We start from the raw sequence: 26,476 nt of genomic DNA, 5'->3' as shown, positions 1-26,476 counted from the left end.
ATCCCATAGTACCAGTTCTTGAGCATGTCAGCTCTGGCTGGGATAATGAAGGATGCATAAGAATTCAAATGTTGGTGTGAGAAATGCTTTTTACTAGCATAATATCAGAAATCTTGGTGAGCGACACATGTATTTCACAAGCTCCCAAGTCGAACAGATAATTAACCTTTTTCATGACAAGTTTCTGTCTGAACTGCGGGGTTTCTTATTACAGTGCTGATTGCAGGTTCTTCATCTGGCTGTTTGCCGTTTCATGCAGGTTCTACCTTTTGCTACTCCAGTGTGTGTGTTGTATGTGGGAAACAGAGCACACAGGTTCAGCCTAACCCTAACCCAATCACTCCAGAATAGTCATGCTTATTGGGAATCCATCACAGTTCAACAGCTTCTGAGACACAGGCCATATTATTTTGAAACTTGCATAGCAGACATAATCCCCAATATACTTGCTCTTGAGTTAAGACAAAGCAATGTTTAATAACTAATGGCGCTAGCCTTTCATTTTGGAATCTTGGTGGTGTGCCACTGAAATCCTGGCACAGTCACCCTTCACCTAATTGATAGCTGGAACTGGAATAGCATATATTTATGTGCTTCTGACTTACAGAATGGTGCAGAACTGCTACCCCAATACATCTTGATATAGACATGGGGCACTTTGGCGGATTGGTTACAGCTGTGTGGTCTTTTTTGTTTTTGGAGTTCAGATTCATCTGCAAGTGGGAGTAAGTACAGCTAAGAAGCTGGTTCTCAAGGGCAGTGGAAAGCATGACCTGGCAGCCAAGCCCAGCACAGAATCTGGCTCAACACTGTCAAAGAAGAGATTACTGTTTGTCAGCTAGCGTTTGTGTTGAAACAACTGCCCACGTTACATTTGTAATCACTGTGGTCCCCATTGCAGTTTACATCTTGTTTTGATGAAGGTTTTCCTTAAATGCTCTCGGATTCTGCAATAGATGGTGTGGGGATTCATAAGTGCTAATGAGATGGAAGATCACCAGTGAGCCCTGTTAAGACACTGGGAGTTGTGCATTACGACACTGAATTAGTGGATGCTTTTGGGGGAAATGCTTGCATCTATTAGCAGCTGTAAGTTATTTTAAATGACACATTTACTATTCATATTAAAAAAGAAAACATTTTTACCAAAAAAAAAAAACACCTGCTGAGCTGCTGTTTTCAACATGAGCTAATGAGATTTAATTTGAGCTCATCGGGAGTAAGGTGAATTGGATCTCTTGAAGGTGGGCACAGCCTAGAGTAAAGCTTCAATACACAGTTTGGTGGGCTGGAGACTTTCTTAGTATATTTAGCTCTTGCTGTGCAATGTTGAAACTGAACACAGAGCCAAAGGGAGAGTTGGCTTAGGAAATCATTGAGATTTAATTCTAATATTATTTGTAAAAGTGAGTTTCTGTGGAAAAAATATCCAGATGCCTGATGACAGTCTGATGCCAATATAAACTTAAAGTATGTATATACTGTGATCATAAACCTGGCTAGTCTCGTTGCTTAAGATATATTGATCTCTTTATAAACCATTTTATTTTAGGAAATTTAAGGTAATTAAGTAAATAAATTAAGTCATGATTACTTGTCCTGCTCTTGAAATATATCCTGTAACTCCATCGACCCATCCTGATTGTTTCTCTGCAATGCCTCCTCCTGTATAAATGCAAGAACAACACAAATATTCAGTGCAGCCAGACATACAGAATCAGAACAGCTGTTTACTTATTTTATTACTGATGTTGAAGTACATTGGGCCGAAAGCAAAGGAACGGTTCTGAGGTTAGCCTTGGCAGCTGCTTTATACACACTGGCTTGATGGAGCATTCCTCTAATTGAATGTTATGTGAAATATGGAAGGCTAATGTCATGGCTCACATCTCCACTTTGTTTTTTTCTTATTCTGCTTGCATCTCATAATTGGGTTTCCCAAAAGCGGTTGTTGGCTTTCACACTGTGCGGTGTCAGCGATAGCTAGCCAAACTGCAAACTGCTAGGAGAGTCTATTGCTTTGTTACAATTATTTGCTACTATATTTGCAGGAAAGGGGCCAAGAACAGTTTGGCTTTCTAAAGAGAACAGGCAGTGCTGCCTTGATGGGCATGAATATAGGCAATGCTGGAATGTTTATCTCCAGACACAGAGGAGGGATGTGGAGGAGATGCACAACATGCCCTTCTATTCTGGGTTGACAACAAAGTCATCTTCCCCGGGGTGGTGCAATCACTTTATAGTACAGACTGCTGGAGATTTCTTTTAATAACAGCAATTCTTGATTAACTCGACTGGATTCAATTAGGATGCATGCCCGGGTTTAGTTGGTCAGCAGTTAGATTCCCTTGTCTTGCTGTTCCTATTCTGATCTGGGTCCTGCTGTAATAATGCTGGTGGGGTTGAATTACTGTGTGTCCAGTTTGCTATGCTTCTTGCCCCACATGGCTGTTGAGATTGCCTGCTATGGTAATGTTCTTGTTTGAAACCAAAGCAAGTCTTTCCTTGCTCTTTGTTGCTCCAGAGTGCCGCCCATTACCTGATTAGCACTGCAACTAGCTGTCAAAGTCTATCCCAGAAACTTGACAGAATATATTATAACAATTGTTAAATTGTTTTGGTCTTGACTGAAAAGACTTGGTAATTACCTCCAGCAAGTACTATAGATCAGTTTGCAATAAGTCGTTTATTATACTGTCAGGCTGCAATAAAAATCAAAAACTTGGTTCTTGGTTATGATTCCAGCTTTGATTTTAAAAGCATGAATTTTCTCCTGCACTGATGTTTGGAGTGCAATTGGAAAACGAATCGGCTGTGCTTTATCCTACTGGGAATGTGGCTAATCTTTTACAGGAAGATTGGCCCTTTAGTAAAGTGTGCAGGTCTTTTTGGCTTTGGTGTGCAGGTCTTCTTTTGTATAAATGTTGTTAACTTGTAAAATAATATATAGTGAACCTTGTTTTGCATCTCTATTATTGGTATGTTGTGTTTTGTACAGTTTAAGCAGTGATAGTATGTAATGGACCTTGTTTGAGGATTTCGAACCCTTGTTAGAGTACGGAATGATCCGTTGATAAGATCTGTCTCTGGCTTTCCAAAAGCCCATTGGTCTGTCTAGAAATACAGGCATAGCTATCAGCTTGCAGTTTGAAGGTTTCTTGCTGTGCTGGCCTCCACTTGTTTCAATTGTTGCACATTGTTGAAAGAGGTGGGTTATGAATGGTCTGGCAGATAGAAGCAGGTTGCTTGGGAGGGTCAACGACCTTTGATGCCTGATGAGTTTGGATACATACAGAACAGGGCTCTGACAGAATAAAGCTAAACACATATTTATTTCGCTGCAGGTTGATTGGAGACCTAAACACTTTTAATTTTTTTTTTTTTTAATACAATGTATGTGGGAGGAAAGACATCCACATAATAAGTTGACAGGGGACCAACAAAATAATTTATTTTATGACTAAATATGCATTTTAAATGTCCTCATCATAAATACTAATGTACTATATAATCTCAAGCACACACCTGTGCACCTATTAAAACTGAGCCACTGACGCACATCCTTCAAGTGTTATTAATAAGAGATCCCCAAGCAACTACTGTGAAACACGCATTAATAATCATTCGTGTGGTCAGTCCATTCAGACTATGAATCACAATGAACACATTTGTACAGAATTATGTATTTAACAGATTGTGGCATTGTACTGTACTTATTTCTATGACAGATACCAGTGCATTATATGGCATTTCACTTTTTCCTGTCAGTTTTTGTATTATTATTATTATTATTATTATTATTACATGCACCTGTGTACATGTTTGTTTGTTTGTTTGTTTGTCAGGATATTAATTTCAGTTTGGCCTGTGACTGTGTGTAATTCAAACAAGTCTGGATTAACCCTGATAAAGATCACCTTGCTCTAATTAAACGTACTCTTCCTAAACCCATACTGTTCATGCACAGTGAACACGCACACCAGTAGATTACTGTAGAGGGCTCCATATGCTGTTTTTGCTGACACTGGTGGCTGCCAGAGTCTTCAGATTTGCCTTTTAATTGAGTCAAAGGGGCATAGCGATTCAGACAGATTCCAGCTGTGGGATTTGAATTCATGTCAATGTGTGCTTAACCTATGAAGGACCCACTTTACAGTCCAAACCCCGGGTTGGGAGCAACCTCTAATCGATCATTTTTATAGGAAAGTGTACTGCATGCATGATCTCAGTCTTGGAAAGATTACAGACGCGGATGCAGTGTTTATTGATTAGAACTGGGAGATTGTAGTTTCCGTTCTACTGTTGAATTAACCCTTTTTCCAGTTTTCAGCCAATCAATCAAGTAATCGGTCTATTTTATATAGCGCCTTTCATAGTGGACCACCATCACAAAGCGCTTTACAAGATGCAGTAACAAGAAGAAAATCCATAATACATAATCCATAATAAATACAGAGAAATGCATAATACATACAGTAAAAAAAGAAAAAATGCATAATACATTAAATACAGTGGAAAGTGCAGAATACATGATTGTAGCATAATATTTGAAATAGGGCATAATACATAATAGTAGAAATAGTAGCAGCAACACAGCAGCTAATAGCAGATATCAGGCTTAAAGAGCATGGAAAGCAAGAGAGAACAGGTGGGTCTTGAGAGTTGATTTAAAGTGCGCGACGGTGGGAGCATCACCCACCAAAGCTGTAAGAGTGTTCCAAAGTGTAGGAGCGAGGAAGCTAAATGAGCGTTCTCCTAGTGTGATGCACCTTTGCTTGGGGATAACAAGCAGGCCAGAGTCGGAGGACCTCAGCTTGTGGGCAGAGACATAGCGGGTCAGGTAGCCAGTGCAGCTGGGCAAGACGGGGGGTGATGTGATCATGTTTTTTTGCATCTGGTAAGGATCCTGGTAGCGACATTCTGAGCTAGCTGCAGTTGGTTTATGGTACGTGCCGGGAGACCACCATATAGAGAGTTGCAGTCGTCGAGTTGAGACAAGTGCATGGCAAACTATCTCCGCATCAAGGGGGGGGAAAGGTAGGGACGGACTTTGGAGACGTTTCGAAGATGGTAGAAGTGAATAAGCAGAGCTTAGCGTGTCTCTGGGGCTGCTGCTGTTGCTGCTGCTGTGTGTTTATGGTCACAGTGCTGATTGCAGGAATTAAGGATTGCAGCTTAGAAACAGAGGCTTTTTTTTCCATTACAATATAAATAAAGCATCTAATCAGCTTAAATTCTAACAGATTGCTGCCATTTGTGCATAAGTGTTAAGTGTTTGGTGCATTGGGAAATTCCATTAGGGAGAACAGTGTAGCCCCTCCAGTCGACATACACTGAGCAATAATTAAACACAAAAGAATCACTTTAGGACTGTGCTTTTATAATGATAACTGTGTCGTGAGTAAAGCCATTTGTTTTGGCATTGTAGAAATTACTGGAAGCATAAAAACAACCCTCTGGATTGAGAAGGCCCAGCATAAACACCCCACAGAGGGTTAATAGTGTTCCCTAGTGCAGGTGTACTTTCTCTGCTGTTTACCTGTTTATTGTTTCCATACCACAGTGTTAGCTGAGTTTAAACCTTGCAGTCGTATCTTACCATTATTTTCAATAGATCTGGGAAAGTGGAGACCAGTAATGTATTTACTGTATTGGTATGTGTTAAACATATCGTCTGACGTTTTTTAGTGGGATACATTTAAGACTAAAACAAGCCAGTGGGCCAAGTACAGAAAGAGCGGTTCGGGTTCAAATTTGAATCTCTTTTTTTACTGAAACGCTTCTTTCTCTTTGCAGGTGTGACTCAGAAAACAGGTATCTGGGCAATCCGCTGAGGGGAACATGCTACTGTGAGTATTCCTCTAATGTGTTTATTTTCAAGATCCTAAAATCAAGAAAGTGGTCTCTTGAAAAGGTGTTAGAATAAGCTCCAGGTACTGCCATTGAATTTTATTTCTCCGGTAGTTGTGAAATTTATTCAGACAAGAAGTATGTGGCACGGGGTCATTGTTTTAGCCCCCGTTATTTAAAGAAAACTTGGAACCATTGATGTTTCTAAAAACTGTTTTTCGTTCTTTAAATTGGAACTCATCATATCAACTAACTAGTAAGCATATGTAGCAGAAAAGAGGTTTATAGGTAAAAGAATCCATTTCTACTGTGGAGTCCCTTCAGTAAGTGGTCTTGGGGATCTGAAACATAAGGATAGTTTTAATATAGCCTCGTGAGGTGTTGCCACATGCTCTACAATTTCTTCAGTTGAGATCCAGTGTTGGAAATTCTGTAGAGCAGTGATACAGCGGTTCAGTTCTGGAAGGGGAGGACTGTTCCACAATTCTGTAATCAGATTAGTTCAACACACAGCCCACATTCTTTCCCATCGGTTAATCCCAAACGAGAACCCTAAAAAATGAATGAATAGAAGGCTCTTTCAGGAAGTTAGTGTTGAGGCCCGTTGGCAGGAGAGTGAAGAAGAGAACGTCCTGCCCTTAATCCCAACATTGCCTCAGTCTGCCAGTTCACTTGGAAGGCATTCATCAGTGAAATGAATAGCTCTGTTTCTGTACAGTGTCGCACCATTGGAAAGCACTAGATGGCAGCCAAGTGTCAGGTTATGAAAATCAATACAACATATTTATACAGTACATAACCTACGTTATGTATCTACGGTTGATAGAGAGTGAGATGCAAAAGCCATGTTAAAAATAGCACTGTGGCCCCCGAGTGTCAGTGCAGGGGAGTTGTGATCGGAAGCTTGCTTGTTAAATCCTGGCAGCGTCAAGGTCTTGGTCGAGGACCAATGGGAAATAATGCCTAAGACCTTTGCGCCCTTCAAGCAAGAGCAGGAAATTGGTTTACCTTGGTGTGCCACAGCGGCCCCTACTGGTGTGGAGCCAGACAACGCCAGGCAGAGACCAGTGAAACTGAATTAAGTTAGTTAGCTTGGCAACACCAGCTGCTTGGGTTTAAAAAGGTGGACTGACTAGACAGTGGGAACAGAGGCTACCTAGGAAGAGGCTTATAGAGGAAAATAAATAAATAAACAAGAAGGTCATTTTAAAGTGCATTGAATTACATGCAATTCATCATTGCTGAGAATGGAAACCACTGTAAAGCCAGAGATTTAAACCCTGCATGGCTCTGGAATAATCAACATGCTCTGTGATGAGGGACAATTTTTTAAATGTCTTCCAATATATAAAGGAAATAAAAACATAAAGCAGGTTCATCAAGCTGTGTTAACAGCATCAATTCTGTATCTCCTTGTTTTTATCGGGTTCCCTGCAGAGCCTGCTTGCCCCATTCCCAATTAATGTAATACTTCATTTACTTTTCTGTTCGGTAAGGTTAAATGTTAATAAGGGAGCACTGGAGTAAATTCAGTGTTATCTCCATTATGCAGAGTTTTACTGTGATAATAAGGTGAGAATTTAAGCCTGTTTTCATCAGCAAGACAGGCCTGTGAGAGTCAGTTAGTATAAAGGTAAAACAAAAACAAAAAATGCATGAACTATTTCAAGGTACTTTGTACTTCATATTTTTTATTTTTTTATATTAAATTGTTAAATATCAGTATGTGTATATTACTTTGCAGTAAAATGCGCACACACTGTAATGCAGAACTAAAGAATCATGTTTTATTCTGTTTTCCTTCAGGAAACATAATCCACTTTTTTATACACTGAACAAAAGATCTGTTCATACCTTGTGCTTCCTGCACCACATGCAGAAGTATCACAAAGCAGCCACACATTGAGACACATTTGGCAATTCACATTTCTGATTTACTGTACAGCTTGTGCCTTTTCTTTTCTGTTGGAGTTTATAGGCATAGAGGGATGAATTCAATATAATGTAGGTATGGATAATGACAAAGGAAAGGATTAAGCTGTGTCTTGTGGAATCCACAGAAACATGGAATTGCTTCAGTAAAGTTCATGGTTTGAAACCCATTCTGTTTCCAGCTGTCTGTTTTAAAGTTGGCTCTCAGTTTTGTGCATTGGTCTATTGGATTATACCTGGAGCTCTCCTGCTGCAATATCACAACTGATATCTGGCATAAACAATATAAATGTTTGAACACAATGGCATGCCTTAAGCCAAAGAACCAGGCTTTGAACGCATTTGTGCCAATTTTGCTGAGATGTAGATCTCACAGGAATAAATTGTCAAATTTTGTTTACTTCCATTTTGCAGCAATTTTTGTTAAAACGCATCCTTTTGAGGCTTGCTGTTTTGTTATTTTGCTAATTTCTAAGTTTTTAATGTTTCACTTGCAATTTATACTAAACTTGTCTTTTGAGCAAGCATAATTATCTCTGTTACTGTAGGCTACATGTATTTGAACAATTCAGTGTGTGAGAAAAGTAATTTAAAAGTTGCGTGAGAGACTAAAAAACTCAGAGCAGGAAATTGATGTTTGCAACATCATGGGAAGTCAGTACATTTTGAGTATTTTCTCCCTTCATCTTGTTATGTTTGGTTGGCAGCTATTAAGCGCTGTTTATAAAGGAATAGTTATATACAGCAATTTGAACAGAGGCATCATTTGTAAGCTCTGACATTTGTGTAAGCATGGTATATCTTCCATGTCCAAAAGGGTCCAGTTCAGATTTGATGGTGCATTCCAGGAGGCTGGATTGTTCCAGTGAAAGTCAGCTCTCTGCCCAGTATCACCTGTATGTCTTTTACTGTGACACAGATTTAACAATCCTGATTCAAACAAGGCTAGGATAATAATCATCATAATAATAATAATAATAATAATAACAACCACTTTGGGAAGCATTATCATGCCCTGCTTCTGGTCCTCTCCTGCCCACAGATAGCCTTCTGATTGACTATCAGTTCACCTTCAGCCTCCTCCAGGACGATGACAAACACTACACTGCTATCAACTTCATGGCTAATCCAGAGCAGGTGAGACTGGTCTGTTGTATTGTTACATGAGCCATTTAGCACACTCAAGTTAAAATACATTACTATAGCATAGTGCAATGTGAACTCCAGGGATTCCTCCAGATAAAACACATTACTATAACACAGTGCAATATGAAAGAGACAAGACAGTTAAGAAACATTGGTGTGGAAACACAAATAATTGCTCCTTGCTGGTGAACCTGAAATGTGATGCAGAATCATATTTCTAAAATCTAGATGAATAAGAAGTAAAACTGTTGTAGTCGCGTCAATATCAATGTGTTTTATTGTTGTTGTGTTTTTTTAGCCCAACAAGAATCTTGACATGTCTATTAATGCATCAAACAATTTCAACCTGAATATTACGTGGTCAGTTGGTTCAACAGGTGAGATCTTTTTATTTATTTTTTTCATCATTGTACATAGTAATTATTAATTTTATTACAAAAAACATATTTTACAGTGCCAGCGGTTATTATGCATCATCAAAGTCAAAGGGAAGTTAACAGTACTTTACAAAGATGATGGATGACTGAGATTTAAAAAATATGTAATAATATGTTTGTATTTTTGATGTGCTGTTGAAAGCACTTCCTCCTTGTTATCTCCGTGAGCTTACTGTATGATTGCTCTGTGTGCTGTAGAACAAAGCATGCCAGTGTGACAAACCAGTCCAACTCCACTGTGAGAGTTCCAGCTGTGTCCCTGACCATTGGCAATCGCTATGACTGTGTATCCCAGAATGTCAAGCATCTCTTCCTCCCCATTGAGTAAGCTTGAACACAACTGGAGCGTCTCGACTGCTAGAATGCCGGTCAATGCACGAGTACCGTTTTATCAAAATTCGTATCCTCATAAGAATGTACATGAGTAGCACAATACTTCTCGTTCTGCAATGTGTTCCCAATATTCTAAATTGTGCCTGCCTCTTTGTAAATGTTCTGTCATTTTTGGCATCACTCATAACAAAAGCTGTGCTGCAATTTAATTTTCATAGCAAATCATTCTGAAATGCTGTGATTTCAATTAAGATACATTTTTGTAGGAGGCTGAGATTTCAAAGTCTTTGTTTCAGGGGCTCAGGATTCAGATTTTCTATTGGGCTTGACTATGTGCTGAGAGGAATGAATGGGTTTTGTCTCTTACTGATCAATGGGATGAGCTAATCTCGTTCATTACAGCGTCCTCAAGACTTTACAGTTGAGAGGTTTTCTTAAGAGAAAGTTTTTAAAGATAATTGTAAAATTGACCTTCAGAACAATAAGTGGCTATCTACATCTGCAGGGACCATGTGCCCAAATTTGATTAATCTTTGCAGGGAAGATTTTTTTATGAGAAATGGTTCCACATGCTGTGAATGTAGTTCATGGTGACCCTTTTAACTAGCGGGTGTTAAGATTGTTGAAAAGGTTGAAAAACAATCTCACTAGTTATATATACTAGTGTGCAAATTGTTTAACACCTCAACCCTACCTGCGTGAGAACCTGTGGGTGTGAGAATTTCAATTTTTGGTCAGTAATCAGGGATATAGAAGTAATAGGTGTAAAAAAAAAAAAAAAAATCTAAGACCACTTTGTGCTTTAGTTAGGCTTCATAAATAACTAAGTAAAGTCTCATGCATTTTATTCTACTATTAAAATTCACAGATTCTCAAACGGTTGTGAAAAACAGCAGATCTGTGTGGTAATGAAAGAAGAAAGCTGTCTGACTTTATTTAAGTCTGTATAATTTTGATGTATAATTTTATATTTAAGCCACACACACACTTCTGATTTTATTGTATCAAAGTAATTCCTACACATTGCATCTGTTATGAATTATGTTGGCTGTTGCATTGACCAATGTGATTTTGGTTTCCCATGCCTGATACTGAAAGTGCTGAGGCTAAAAATATATATATATATTTTTATTTTATATATATTATATATTAATACAAAAATGTATTTATGTATATTTGATTTGTTTAGTTGACCTCTGCTGTGATACAATATTCTAATTCTGCAACACAGTGTCAGACAATATTACCTTTACAAATATAATCCATGAATTTCAGTGCTTGCATGTATCCTTTGTTCTGTTCTCACTAACTTATCAGCAATGAGTTATACTGTTGTTATTGTGCTTTTTGTAGCTGGGACCATCTCAGGAGAGGAAATCCCAATTGTCTCCAGGTCTAACATAAAGGACTACAGAGACAGTTTCTCCTGTGAGAAATTCAGCTTCCGAAACAACCTCAACATCACCTTCTACGTGTACGTCAGCAATTTCTCATGGCCAATAAAAATACAGGTAAGTGTATCTGTAAGTTTACCTCTTGAATTCTGGCCCATTTCTCCATACAGTATTTGTTTTGTTCAAAGTAACAAAGCGTCCATGTGAGACTACGTTAGGTCATTTGAGTCCATTTGAGGTACTGGCCTCTTGTATGCATGGTTATATAAAACACTCTGAGCTGCTCACCATCTAACTGTCATCTTGGCCTAATATGGCTGCCAAATTGAGGTCATGTGACTAAGGATGAGTGTGCTACCAGTTGTTACGGGGCAACTCCTTTGAAGCTCAGTGCTTTGTTTTGCCTGTATGCGATTAACAGTGAACGCACAAGGTAATGATATTGGATGTTAGTGTGCAGTTAATAGTTTGTCACCATGTTTGAATATAGGAGTAACCTTTGCCAGTTTCAAAGCAGCTGGAACACAACCTGTGCTAAATGATAAATGAAATGAATCATTTAAAGGATAGCACATTAGGATAGTTGCCAGTTGTAAAAGATAAGGTTCAGTGTTGTCAGATCCAATAGGTTTGCAAGAATTGATTGATTGCAGCTCCTTAAGTACAACTTGATAGTCAGTAAAGTCTGTAATCAATACTGCTTTGAGAATTGTTCAGTATTCAGACCTCTTGGGTCTCTGTTTGGAGAGAGACAACAGTTTAGAAAGTGCCCATTGAAACATGTGCAGTAGTCACAGTTAACAACAGAAGTGTCAGAGTCATTTTAGGGCTGTTTTGCAATGATTCGATTTACTTCACCACACTTCTGAATTCTGAGAATATAAAGAAGATTTAAAAAATGCAAATAAGATTGCCGATGGCCTTTTGTAAATGTATTTTTGACATAGTTATCCATGCTGAGTGATATCACTCAATGTTTTACATAATCCCTCTCAGGGACAGAACAGTTCAGTGAATTTGAGGGGAAAAACAAATTCAGGAATGGGGAGAATCATTTACACATATCTAAAAAGCATATGGCGGTTTCATAAGCGATACAGCCAGTGTTTTCAAGCACTAAATCTACAGCACAGATGAACTGTTCACAAGACATATTGCAGTTTTCTCAGTCTGTGCTTGGCAATATCAGAGAGAAAGACCTGAAGTTGATATATCTACTGCGGGAGCTTTTCTTCCCATTTGGATTTTTATAAAACAAAAAATAGAAAATCTCACAAGACAGGACTTCTAACTGTGCATGGTGACTCTGGGGCTTGTTAGTGTCGCTTCACCTTAATCAGTGTAGTGTGTGCCTGGCACGGTGTGCTGTAACCACATGGTATCACCTTAATCAGTGCAGTGTGTGCCTGGCACGGTGTGCTGTAACCACATGGTATCACCTTAATCAGTGTACTGTGTGTCTGGCACACTACATTCAGGTGTGCTGTAACCACGTGGTATCACCTTAATCAGTGTACTGTGTGTCTGGCACACTACATTCAGGTGTGCTGTAACCACGTGGTATCACCTTAATCAGTGTACTGTGTGTCTGGCACACTACATTCAGGTGTGCTGTAACCACGTGGTATCACCTTAATCAGTGTACTGTGTGTCTGGCACACTACATTTCAGGTGTGCTGTAACCACATGGTATCACCTTAATCAGTGTACTGTGTGTCTGGCACACTACATTCAGGTGTGCTGTAACCACGTGATATCACCTTAATCAGTGTACTGTGTGTCTGGCACACTACATTTCAGGTGTGCTGTAACCACGTGGTATCATCTTAATCAGTGTACTGTGTGTCTGGCACACTACATTCAGGTGTGCTGTAACCACATGGTATCCCACTCAATGGCAGGTAAGCTGCAGCTTTAAGGCATGAAAGCAGCTTAATGGTAGCATGAAAAAAAGAAATTGCCTAATCTCAGGAAACCAAAACTATCTGAAGTTCATGAGTGGTCTTCTGTACCTTATGTTCATTTCATCACTATATGAACTCTACCCTAGAATAATGATACAAACTTGCCATTCACTTCAATGTCTTCCCCTTTCTGCTTTTGTTTGAGTTCCATTAGAACTAGTATAAAATATTTACATTGAAAATAAGACTAATGTAAAAAAAAAAAAAAAAAAAAAAACTGTTAAACACTTGACTAGTGCTACATTTTAGAAACACTAACAGAAACACATTTAAATTCAATGATAAATGTTCAGACTAGACATCTCCTTCAGTGTCTTCATTCATAGTGTGTAGTGCCAATCCCAATCAATCATGCAAGTTGTACGTGAAGGCAGAAGCATATGTCGCTTATGACACTTCATGCATTACCAGCTCAGTTGATTTCCTGATGTTGTTGCAGGATTTCCAGCTAGAAGGAACATAAGGTTCTTTAACACGGCTAACTTTTTGTAGGCTGTTACTAAGCAGTGCATCTTTATTGATGCCATTGCTTTGAGCTGTACTTGAACACTGGATACGGCAAATAACGATTTCATTTTGGAAACGACTGGCATGCCTTTAGCATCATGACATCATTGCAAATATGAGGCAAGCTGTAGGGAAAACAGGAAGGTAGTGATTGCCTGTCCGAGTGGAACAGATTTAGATCCATTCTGTCACCACTGTGACCTCACACCTTTTAGCAGTTCTAATCATTTCTGTGAGATTGGACAACATGTGAAGGAGGCTTATTTTAGATTTGACTTTGAAATGATATACTCTACTGCAGGTTTTATTCTTCTGCTTTTACTTCTTAAATGTCCTGTATTTAGGTACTAATCTGAAATATAACTTTAAAAAAGTCCATATCTATAGGACGCAAAACAGTGTGTGGAATAACACCATGCATTCAGACAGTGTGTGGAATAACACCATGTATTCAGACAGTGTGTGGAATAACACCATGAATTCAGACAGTGTGTGGAATAATACCATGCATTCAGACAGTGTATGGAATAACACCATGCATTCAGACAGTGTGTGGAATAATACCATGCATTCAGACAGTGTATGGAATAACACCATGTATTCAGACAGTGTGTGGAATAACACCATGAATTCAGACAGTGTGTGGAATAATACCATGCATTCAGACAGTGTGTGGAATAATACCATGCATTCAGACAGTGTGTGGAATAACACCATGCATTCAGACAGTGTGTGGAATAACACCATGCATTCAGACAGTGTGTGGAATAACACCATGCATTCAGACAGTGTGTGGAATAACACCATGCATTCAGACAGTGTCACCATGACAGACAGTGTGTGGAATAACACCATGTGTTCAGACAGTGTGTGGAATAACACCATGCATTCAGACAGTGTGTGGAATAACACCATGCATTCAGACAGTGTGTGGAATAACACCATGCATTCAGACAGTGTGTGGAATAATACCATGCATTCAGACAGTGTATGGAATAACACCATGCATTCAGACAGTGTGTGGAATAACACCATGCATTCAGACAGTGTGTGGAATAACACCATGCATTCAGACAGTGTGTGGAATAATACCATGCATTCAGACAGTGTGTGGAATAATACCATGCATTCAGACAGTGTATGGAATAACACCATGTGTTCAGACAGTGTGTGGAATAACACCATGAATTCAGACAGTGTGTGGAATAATACCATGCATTCAGACAGTGTATGGAATAACACCATGCATTCAGACAGTGTGTGGAATAATACCATGCATTCAGACAGTGTGTGGAATAACACCATGCATTCAGACAGTGTATGGAATAACACCATGTGTTCAGACAGTGTATGGAATAACACCATGCGTTCAGACAGTGTGTGGAATAACACCATGCATTCAGACAGTGTATGGAATAACACCATGTATTCAGACAGTGTGTGGAATAATACCATGCATTCAGACAGTGTGTGGAATAACACCATTTATTCAGATTTGCGGTTTTATTATTTTGATTAGCGTATGAGGTTGGTCAAGTACTGTATCACAGCACAAGTGGATGTCTACACCGTCAAGCAAACTATATTATTAGTGCTTTTGAAAGACGAATGCACCTATCTTGTGTTTGCTGTTGCCTAAGTATGACCCAGGGACCAAAGTAAGCCTGTATGTCTGAATAGTTTCCTACAAGAATGCAAATTCCTATTTGTCAGCCAACAGTTTGTCTTCGTGAATGTCTGGCGATCTCACTCGAGAATCGAAAATGCAATGCAATGACAAACCATCAGATAAAATATATACAGTTTGTCTGAGACCCAGCCAAAGGGAGTTGCATTGGATTTTGTAAACATGTTGCTTTAACCAGTGCTGCAGATTGTCCGCCCACTAACAGCACAGCACTTGTGGGAAAGACTGTTCATTAAAATCTGTTGCTTATTTTTAAAGAGGAGACCATTTTCCATTCAAAGATACCCAGCTATTTAGTAACGGGTAGTCTGAGTGAAGTTATCCGGCAACAAACTCCCCATCCACAGTTCTACTGCCTTCCTGGAAAAAGGAAAACATTTTCTTGTACAATAGGTCATTTTGTTGCGGTGTACTTGCATTTTGAAAGAAGTCAAGCATTTACTACTTATTGACATTCATTGATATGGGGACACACGTTCACTGTGTCGGTTGGCAGTTTGGAGCTTGAAACATTCCCGATGTGTGATAGTTATGCTTTCCAGCACCAAAACATTAAATACATTATCTTGTGTCAAATAAGTGAGGCCATTTACGCATGAATTCTGTACGCAGTAGATTATTTTGCTTTTGGAATATGTGAGTGCATATACATGTGTGGGTGAATGGCTTTTAAATGCAAATGTTCAAAATTGTTGATGTTCTTGAAATGGTTTAAAATATAAAACAACTTCCAAGATTTCAAGTTAAAAGTACTTGAGACAAAGTAAGCACATGTGGTGGCCCATATCCAAAAGGAAAACTTTTTTCTCTTTAAAATAGCCTTCTGGATTGCTCGGCAGGAAATAACTGTTTACTGTCACAGAAAACAGCGTTAGTGCAGTACTGCACATCAGGAAGTGTGACACATTTTCTACTGCAATCCCTGCCCACATTCATTGATTTTTATTCTCACTCTCTCGTCCTGGATTAATCACGCTGATAAAATGCATTTCTATGGAACCAATATGCAGCTTCTCTAGCTCAGCTAGTCATGTAACAGTGTTTTATTCGATTTCCAAATGCAAAGTCACTTATTTGCTCTGTGAGCGGACATCATTAAATCGAATGCCTTTTGTAATTTAATAGACTGCATGCTCACTGTCATAACTCAGCGTGCACTCGGATTTATGTACTGAATGACAATAGTTTTCTTATTTAATAAAGGGCAATTGGAGCTTTACAAATATTAGGGCTCGCATTTACCTATAATGACTGAGCTATCAGCAAATGCATGTTTGCTGTAATAGGAGAAAGCCAACACAGTGCTATTTATAAAAGATGCAGGAAACAAAAGCTCCTACAGTATTACATTAGTAGTACGTTGTTTGTTGTGTGTTACTGGTCTTTCAAACACCTGCCAGTGTTGCAGAGAGCAGTGTAATCCTATCTTCTTCTATAGGGTTATGTATTGAGAATCTCCTTTATAACTCAACCACATTTTATTAAATGCGATATGGATCAATACTTTTTTTCTTTACTAAATGCATTATAGTTCCTTTTAGTTAGTAAAAAAAAATAAAATAAAAGTATTACCATGTATTCTTTAATTATTTTCGGACATTAAATGTTGGCAGTTTAGGGATCAGTGAGTGTCGTAAACCACAGGGTGTCAACGCCCATTGGTTCCGAGGGCATACAGCACATTGCAGGTCCCTGATTTTAACAGGCAGGGTTTACCAGTCTTCTGAATGGATGAACCCCACTCTGCCTTGAATGTACTTCGTTTCCATTGCGCTATTTACAGACACTTACGCCCGCAGATACAACTCCGGTCGTCTATCCAGCACTTTTATTGCATTTGATAAGCGTATACATACACACCATCTGTTAATGTTTAAACACTGTGGTTGGTCTTCAAATGCATGCACGCAAAAATCATAATGTTTCTCACACAATCCAAAAATAAACTGTTTATTTATTTTAAACTGAGATTAAGCAGTAAGGAGCTTTTTTTTAGATTTTTTTATTATAAATCCGGTACGCTTTTGGCAGCAAACCTGGCATCCTTTCATGTTCATTAAACATTGATACCATGTGAACTGAATCATAGTAGAAACTCTAAAGTTTTCATGTTTAATTGCATTTGAGTGTCAAGCTGCAATTCCTCCTAAGTGCAGCACACGCTTTTAACTGATACCAGTCCAGATTCAAGTCCATGTACAAGAATGTTTTAATAAGTTTAATAGGATCTGCTGAATATGTAAAACACACAAGACAACATGACCTCAAATGTCTCTTCAGGTGAGATGTGGAAAGTTAAAAGTATCATGACTATATATATTCTATATTATACCATTCAAAGTAACAATTGGCCAGACGTCAGATCTGGAGAAGTCAACGTCTTTAAGTTTTCTAATTGGAGAACCATTCGACCTCAAATAAGTACAAATTGGTTAGCTGTGGTAATGATTAGTTTGACCCTTGCTGAACGAAATCAGCATTGAGATGACTTGATTGAAACTGGCTGCCGAAAGACTCCTGATTAGAAGTAAAAAAAAAAAAAAAAAAAAAAAAAAAAATGCAAAAGCATTTAGCTAAGGACTGATCACAGCAGATGCTTGTACACAGGTTCCATGCTGTGGGAAGTGTATGGGAAATGTCCTTCTTTTAAGGGCTAGCTACTGTTTCCACAGAGGCTCTAAAATGGATCGTTTGCTGGCTTGTGTGGTGCCCAGTGCAACTACTTCCAATTGTTTTAAAAGGGAATGACCAGAATAAGTTGTGTTTTCACCCTTATTGAATACTGGCTTACCACAGCTATGGTGCATTCCAGTCAGTGACATCCTTGTTTGCTGGAAATGTGCTATTTTGTATTCAAAATTCTATTGATTGTCAGGCCGGTGATTTTTGTTTCCCATGATGGAAAGCTAGATCGCACACAGCAGTGAGTGTTCTCTGTTGTTATCAGCAGTCACAACTGTAAAAAAAAAAAATATAATATTTTTATTTATTTATTTTATTTTTTCCCCCCATATATCAACAAACAATATCGTTGACAGGCAGCGCTGTGATACCTGACCTCTGAAAGCTTTGTCTCCTATCGAGAAGATTGTCTTGTAGGTGTTTGTTTGTAATAACGCTGTCATGTGGATGGGAATTTGGTTGGATATGATGCCCCAAAGAAAAATGTGCTGGATAAAACAAAGCTGTGCTTTTCTCATTAACTTTCAGCATGCCAATGACCCATTAGGGTTTAAACTGTTGAATACTGTGGAACTTCTGTTTGTACCATTTAGTGAGTCATGCTACAAAGTGACAAAGGGGTGTCTGAGCAAGACTTGATGCAATGATCCATTTCTTTAAATGCAGGCATCCCTGTATCTATATATTTTACTAGAATGAATTGTTGTACCTGTGCTTGCTAGTAACTTGCTGCTTTCTATAAACAGGGTGTCCTATAGAATATATTATTTTATTAAACAAAAAATACATTAATAGACTAACATGGACTTTTTTGGCTTGCGGATAGATGTGCATAATAGGAACAGTTTTAGCAGTCAAAGAAGGTTATGTTTAGGGATATCACTTCTCGCTTCTGGTCACAGGTCTCAGAGCATTTGAATTGGGTTTTATAAACAATCAGATTGCTCAGGAACAAGAACAAGTATGTCACTAATATATGTGAGCATTTCATAGTGTGGTATCAGTTGCCTCTAAACCGTGTACACTGCAGCCAGGTGTCCAGCTGCACATTTGAATGTCAGCTTGGACCGGTGATGCATGAACTCAAGGATCGGTCCTTTTTATTGCTGCTGGATCTGAAGTAGAGTAATGGGTAAACTTCAATGTCCTCTCAAGGTCACAGGTGCTTTATTAACAGAAAAGCACTTCTCCCCTGGACTGTTTAGCGCACAAGTATCTGATGAGCATAGTTTATATAGCCGACTCCTTCCAAAGGTGATGTGACATTTCAACTTTCAGGGGCATTTTGATTTGAAATGTAAAGGATATATCTCTCCGTTGTTAAATGTGACCTGTACCTTGTTTTAATAAGAGATTCCTTTAGAGGCTAAATGCCCGCGGGGGTGTTTTAAAATAGAAACAAGGGCAAGAAGGTTGTAAGTCAACGTGAGTGGTGACAAAGAGCATTTATTATTTTAACTGTGGAGTTCCCGGCTCCTCTTCTCATTGCTTTTACCGTCCATCAGCAGGGGAACGGTCGTGCCAGCATACTGTTTTACTGGCATGAGCAGCGAGTTACGGTGGGGGCCAAGTCCTGAGTGACAGCTACGGTGCTCATGGGTCTCGGTGTCTATCAGTTGAGTGAGAAGCTTGTAGCCTCTCAGAAATGATGCAATCATGTACGTTTGCAGCCCTTGATGAAAACTTTCCATCCCTTCATGCTGATGTGGACTGAGGTTCTGATATTAAAAACTGTTCAGACAGATCACAGAGAGATTTCCTTGACAGCCACCATCTTCACGTCCTGTCTGCCTGAGTTTACAAGCGACGTACCTTTAGTCGCACCAATATAATTGGCAGTAGTTGGGCGCACGCGGGGTATGCTGCTGAAAATGTGCACCTAGAATCGATTGTTACTGTATCATGTGGGACAAAACCTCAGATTGGCTGAATGGACTATTAAAAACCCTTTATAAATCCAATTGCTAAGATGTACTTTAGGAAACCAAGATATTTATGGCATTTATTGTAAAAAAACATTTAAGAAAATTAAAAAATGGAATGGCCCACACTATTGTGCAATGGAAGTCTTGCTGTACTTTTTAATTCTGATTCCTACAGGGGAGTGCTTGCTTAGGAGAACCGGGAGATGCAGCAGGATGCTATAGGATTGCATATTGCACAAAGCAATTCTCAAAGACACCTGGGTAACAGACATTGATTTGTGTGTTAAAGCCCTGAGCCCTGCCAGTACCCTACTCGCCAGTAGCCAGGACTCCTCGTGCTGCCCCACGGTAATCAAGAGGCAACCCAGCTTTTTATATGAGAATCTCACAGGCACATTACAGTGTATTAAAACCACAGCTGAGATAGTCTTCCTTACACTCTTGCAGTTGCAATGTATAAGCAACCTTTTTTAAAATGCATTGTAGTTTTCAGATTTGTTTTAAGTATTAAAAAAAAACAAAAAAAAAACAACTTGGTTTTATCCAAAATAACTTTTTGCAGCTTGTGTTAAAGATGCTGTTTTTGCTTTTTTTTCATGAAGGCTGTCACTGTTGAAGATAACATTTTTTTTATTTACTGCAGTTTTATTTAGACTGATTGAATGTAAGCATGGACTCACCAGTGAATCGGTAAAAAACATAACAAAAAAAAACTAATCTGTCAATACTCATGTCAGCCACAGTCTGCTATACTGGAACACCGTCCAGCTGATTTATATCACTGACTCCTGACTGTATTCATGCAATATGGAAGAACTTGGAGGTCTTTGTCTCAGTGTCACAGCAGGTTTTTACACAATTTGATAGCACCCCATACTGAATAAAAATTGATTCAATTTCCCTTTCTTTTAAACCCAGTGAAAACTCAACAGCAGAAATATATTGAAAACGAAAGTCTCCAGTAAGGCCCAGTGGTGCAGTAACATGTATTTTCCTCACTTGCATAAGACCTTCCTTTACCCTAGCCACACACACACACACACACACACACACACAGTCTCCAGTTTAATGGGTGCATTTTGTACTGAATACAATTTAAGGCCAACTAACCAAGTGCATTGTGATAGAGCTGCTCAGCTGCCTGCATGTGCTTCTGTTGTGCTTTGTGGGTGTTGTTGGGGTCATAAAGCTGGCATACCAGTAACTGTCTGAAGGACAAATGTGTTGCTGTGATTTTAATAACCCATTTTAAATCAGGAGTATTTGCTTTCACTGGTCATGGAGCTCTACTGGGAATAAGTGCCTTTGCATTAATGAATATTGAGAAACTCATCTTGGACCTACAGGTAGATGGAAGAGGATGCCCCCCCCCCCCCATCTTTCTACTCTCCAGATTAATTTGTAAGATTGCAATTGGCTCTGAGTTAAGCCTGCTACCTTGCCCAGTAATGCATTCTCAAAACTTTACACTGAATCAAATATGAAGAGTTGATTCTCTCTCTGCAGAGAAACGTGTTGTTTCCTTTCTTAGCATTGAAGTATCAGTGATTTTAACAGGTTAGGATTGCAGAATGAACATGCAGTAGCAAGTGTCAAAAGACCTGAACCGGTGCTAATCTAGTGATTTCTAAATTAGCACCGGGCTGAGAGTGGGACTGGTTGATTATAATAAGGGAATGCAAGGAAAACAAATGCCTTGAATGCTGAATCTTTTTATAACAGTTTTTGCATAATAATGATTGCTGTGTTTAAGAGAGCAAAAAGCATTGCTTTATTTCTTGATAAAGTGTAGGCTTCTGCATATTCAAGCTGTTACTGCAATCATACAGTACAGTAGAAAATGACTTAAATTCCGTGTAAGCTTTGTGCTTTTGGTATCCGCAAGCTTTGCCGTGTGCTCACTTTACCTTAGAATGACTCGTTTTCTTGCTATCTTGCAGGCTGTGGACCTTGCAACCTTTTACAGACAAGAGCCTTTTAAGTAATGCATTACCAGCAAGCCAAGACTGCCCCACTGAGGGCTAAAATCCCACCCACAGAATTGCAAACAATCTCTAATTTATCTCAGCAGTCGATGTTTCCACATCACTTATTGATGGCATCGTACAGGGGAGTTTGTTCGGCCAGGCTCGCTCTCTCGCTCTCTGCTCTGCATGTAAAGCAGCAGCATTAATATAATTAGACAGCACTCTTTATCAAGCTGAGAACAATTAGTCCCTAGTTTTAGAGACAGGTTTAGGAAAGAAGAACAAAATGAAGATTCAAGGGCAATTAGTCTGGTTCAGGGGTGTGTTTATAGAATAAATCTACATAGATCCTCTTTTAAAGTGAGTGATGTGAATTGTTGTAGCAGATTATTTCAAATCCAGCTTTCTCTTGTTGTGAGTGGGAGGTGCTGTGTTTTTAGATACTGCATGCCTATGTATTTACAATACCAGCAACAAAGGCACTACTGGGATTCACAGATCCTCAGAGTCACATTTCAGTTTCAGTGGAAACCCTTACCACCCAAGGCCAGATAACAGACCCTACAAGAGACCAGCAAACTGACATTAAAACCCATGGACCGTCATTGTACAAACCGCATGTACAATTCGATTTAAGGTCAGTCTTGGCTGCTTCCCAGACTCGGTGCGCAACAACCTAATGTAATCAGTACTTTTCTCGAGGAAGGGAGCTACACTTCAGGTGCTGTTTTGCAGGTGAAAAACATCCCTTCCTTTCACCCCTGCCTCCCTCGTCTTCACTAATATAGACCAGCCTGGCTCCCTGAGTAGCTGTGATGAAAGGGCAGCTGACTCACCTTGAACTGTACTTCAAAAAGAATGGCTCATTTGTCAGGATGAGATATTTCACCCCCTGCATTGACAGATAGTCTGGAGGAAAACAGGAAAATATACACACTCAGGCCTGAGGCCTGAATGCATTATTGTTCAGAAAGAACGATTCTATGGGTTTGTTGTTTTCCATTAGTAAAAGCCAGAGTGGAGTCGGTTCTTTTTTCTGATCCTACATTACCATTTTCAGGCCTGTTCGCTGTTTTAGTCTCTTGCCATGTCCATCCTATAAAAGAAGCAGCATGCTTGAAGTGCTTATCAAAACAGTACGTTATCCAAAGCAATAGTTCCTGAACTTGTGACAGTTACAATGATGGCAATGATGGCAGTCATTAACCTTCTCCCAGCTGCCGTGCATCTGTTCCCTTATCAAAAAGGATGTGGAATAAAAGTTAATCGGCCCTCTGTTTGCAGTTGGCCTAATGCTGCTGCTGCTGGAAAGCTTCACCAATCCAGTGTCTCCTTCCAGTGTTTGAAAGTTCCCAGGCGCTGCTTTGTTTGTTTGTTTGAAGAAGGAAACAAAAAACTAGATGTTCTCATTGGGGTTTTTCCACTGTGATCCACATGTTGTGCATGTCTTTGTGAAAAACAGCCGGTCAATACCGGATAGCCTTCTGTAAAAATAAAATAGTCCTGAGAGCTCCTCTTTGCAGGGCCGGGTAAGTGTTGTAATTACTCACCTAGTTATTGGACCAACTTCTCCAACTGGTTGTGATTTCATTTAGACGTAGGTGGCAGTACACAGATGTGGCCTGTGTTTCCGCTTATGTTTTAATGTTGCTTGGTTTCTGTTGCCTGTGTAATTTAATGGATTCTTGCCTCTCTGCATCGCTGTCTCCTTTATTTAACTAATATATGTGAAAAATGCAAGGCTGTGTAGATGGCATTCTCCTGACCACTGAAGTCCCATCAAAAGCCCTGTCAAACGTTTGGATCAACAGAACAAACCTCAGTACAAGAAATGTTCGACTGGTTCCTCGTGCTCAACGGAGCAAATAAAAAAAGAAGAGTTTGAATTGAATGTCTTCTTGTTTGAAGAATGGTTATAGGGGACCCAGTGGCAGCTTTTGAACAGAATTCATGGCAGCACTGTAGGAACAGTGCAACTTCACTGAAAAGTTTGTTTTTAAACCTGGTGTCTATTGACTACCTGTCAGCCATGCAGTGTTATTTATAATGTCTCTATTTTCATAATAGAAATTGCTTAAATTGAAGGGTACTGCAGCTGCTGCATAGGAAGTATGTGCATACATGCAGCTTTGACAGAGAGCCTGTTAATGGTTTGAATGGTTTCAGAGCCATTTGGAAGCTGTCAGTGTTTGAAAACCAATTTATTCTCTTTTCACCGAGAAACAAAAGGTTTTAGAGTATTCTTGTTTAAAGGGGAAATCAATCTACTGGTCAAACCATTCACAATGGGCCTATTATCAGAAAACAAAATGCAGTTTCGTTCGCAGTTTGCATTTTTAAAAGCAATTGAAACATAACAACCAAAAGACCTGCGTTTTTTATGTTTGGGAATGTTTAACGCTGCAGCTGTACCTTTTAGCTGCAAGGAATACATTGTTTATGGGTTGTACAAGTTAAGACCCCACCTCCACCCAACTCTTTTTGGTGTTTTTAAGACCTGAGCACTCAATCTTTTCTACTGTCAATTCTGCAAACACGAGTGGTCACCGTTTCATGATAAATGTTTAAGTAAAAATGAAGACAAATATCACAGTCCTTGATGTAACTCTTGTTCTGTTTAATAAAGTCATGGGGTGCTGCTGTTGAAATCACAATGATTAGAAAGCAATGATATGGTTCCATTACTTTCGGGACTTCAGAAGGACATTTGACTTGGATATTAAAGCAGTGTAGTTAGTATTGGTGCAGCAAGGAATTTGAATATTCCTGTTTGGCAAAATAGGCTTAACACTGGGGCAGCTTTAAAGCTTGTCTCTCTCTCTTTCGAATTCTAGCATTATAAATGGTTCTTTTTCATAAAAAAAATGAATAAATATTAACTTGTTTGCAATGCAGTGGTTGAGAAATAACAAGTGTACCAGCTACAGATATGGGCTGCTCCGCAAGCTGGCTTGTCCGTGTCGTGTTAAGATCTGTGGAGACCCGTCAGCAGCTTTCGACATCTCTGTGCTCGCTAAATCCCTTCATGTTTGTGACAAGCCAGTCTTCAGTGCAAATGATTCATGTTTGGTTGCGTTTTGGGCAGGTGGTGGATCATTGGCTCAAATGTTTTCCTCTTTTATGGAGGCAGATTCCTGTGCATGATCTGGAAAAGTAATTCAGCCAGCCTGGAGTGAGGTGCACAGATTTACTGAAGGGTTTCATACCATTTATAATGCAGTCAAATGAGGTCCCCAGTGACTTCCCTCGTAAAGCATTGCTTCTGTATGGCAGTGCTGCAGGCTGGCTCATGTGACAGTGGATTTCGATCCTGTTTGTGGAGTTACTTGTTTTTGCTTGGCACCCACTGGAAGTCATGCAGTGGCCTGTGTGCTCTACTTGGATCAGTGAAGGAAGGCAGATGGATCTAATTTTGCTTCAGAGATCCCTCCTGGTCAGGCACCCAGCAATCCAGGTTGCGTTTCACCAGCCTGGGCCTCCCTTCTGGGGGTCAGCAGTTTGGAAACATCCATTGCTTCGGTTCTGGTGAAAAGAGGCGCTTGGCTTGGCAGTGGGAATGGAGGGTTCCTGTTCTCAGTCTGCTTGATTAGTAAGAAGGATGCAGCGGTGAGACAACATTAGTGTTTTATTGAATTTTATCCTTATGGTATAAATTACAAAGATTGCATGGGGAAATCTATACAGTGCATTAATTTTGTAAGGTGGTACATTATTCCAGTTTCTATTCAAACAGTAGGGGTTTCACATAATACATGCTTAATATTTCAACCATGTGCCACAAAAAAAGAACATTAAAAAACATTAACTTTCTTTAATTGAACAGCCAACCAAAACTTGTATTCTTTTTTCGTCTTTCAGATTGCGTTCTCTCAGCACAACAGCATAATGGACCTGGTGCAGTTCTTTGTAACATTCTTTAGGTAAGCTGGGAACTTCACTGAATACAAAACATGTTATTACCCTTTTATCAAGCAAGGTGACAGAAATCAGTCTGTTTAAGGCCACTACATGCGTTTCTTTATCAATTGTTATGTTTGATAATAATCTTGAGTGTTTGCATGTTATTAACACATGGTCATTAGATTTGCCTAATGTCAATCTTGGAAAGTACCTTTTTAAAGTATCTCCCCCCCCCCCCCCCCCCCCACCCACATACATCATGCAGATTATATAGGTCTGCTGTGCAATGCAGTTCTCCCAACGCTGCACTTTGCTTTGCAGGATTGTGGCCCCAACAGCATGTTAATCCATATACAGTTGACCATGCTTGATGTTAATCCATATACCATTGACCATGCTTGCAGCATCTGCCAATCACAATACCCTCTCTTGCTCAATTAATTCTAATAACAAAGCAGCATGTGTCACGTTCCTAAGAGGTACCTGCAAATGACGGAAGTCCAGTATTGTATTTTCTGCTGTTCAATAGCAGTAGTTCTTAAATAATTATAAAACACTGAATGGTGATTTATGAAGTAATACTAAAACTCGACATCTTAAGTGATATACAGTATATAAAGGCATTGAGAAAGTCTAAACGTTTGTCATGCGGTTGTATAAGGTTTGAGTATTACTACATGCAGTATATCTCTATAAATGGCAGTCTGGTAAATAGATGACATGCTGTAATCTTTTGATTTCATTTTTCTTTG

General features: G+C 39.3%; 1 protein-coding gene across 4 annotated transcripts in view; it reads left to right on the top strand.

Moving 5' to 3' along the window:
• LOC121326006 (attractin-like protein 1) overlaps positions 1-26,476 on the top strand; it is a 175,064-nt gene that overhangs the window by 68,992 nt on the left and 79,596 nt on the right. For all 4 annotated transcript variants that reach the window (XR_005951405.1, XM_041269138.1, XM_041269139.1 and 1 more), the window contains exons 21-25: positions 5,797-5,849; positions 8,825-8,919; positions 9,227-9,305; positions 11,052-11,209; positions 25,683-25,744. Coding sequence is in view for 3 of the 4 variants with exons in the window: in XM_041269138.1 (XP_041125072.1) it covers positions 5,797-5,849; positions 8,825-8,919; positions 9,227-9,305; positions 11,052-11,209; positions 25,683-25,744 (447 nt within the window). In the remaining variant the exon portion in view is untranslated. The remainder of the gene's footprint in view (positions 1-5,796; positions 5,850-8,824; positions 8,920-9,226; positions 9,306-11,051; positions 11,210-25,682; positions 25,745-26,476) is intronic.

Source organism: Polyodon spathula, chromosome 13 (genome assembly GCF_017654505.1).
Source record: "Polyodon spathula isolate WHYD16114869_AA chromosome 13, ASM1765450v1, whole genome shotgun sequence".
NCBI lineage: Eukaryota > Metazoa > Chordata > Actinopteri > Acipenseriformes > Polyodontidae > Polyodon > Polyodon spathula.
This window is presented reverse-complemented; position numbering and strand designations above follow the sequence as displayed.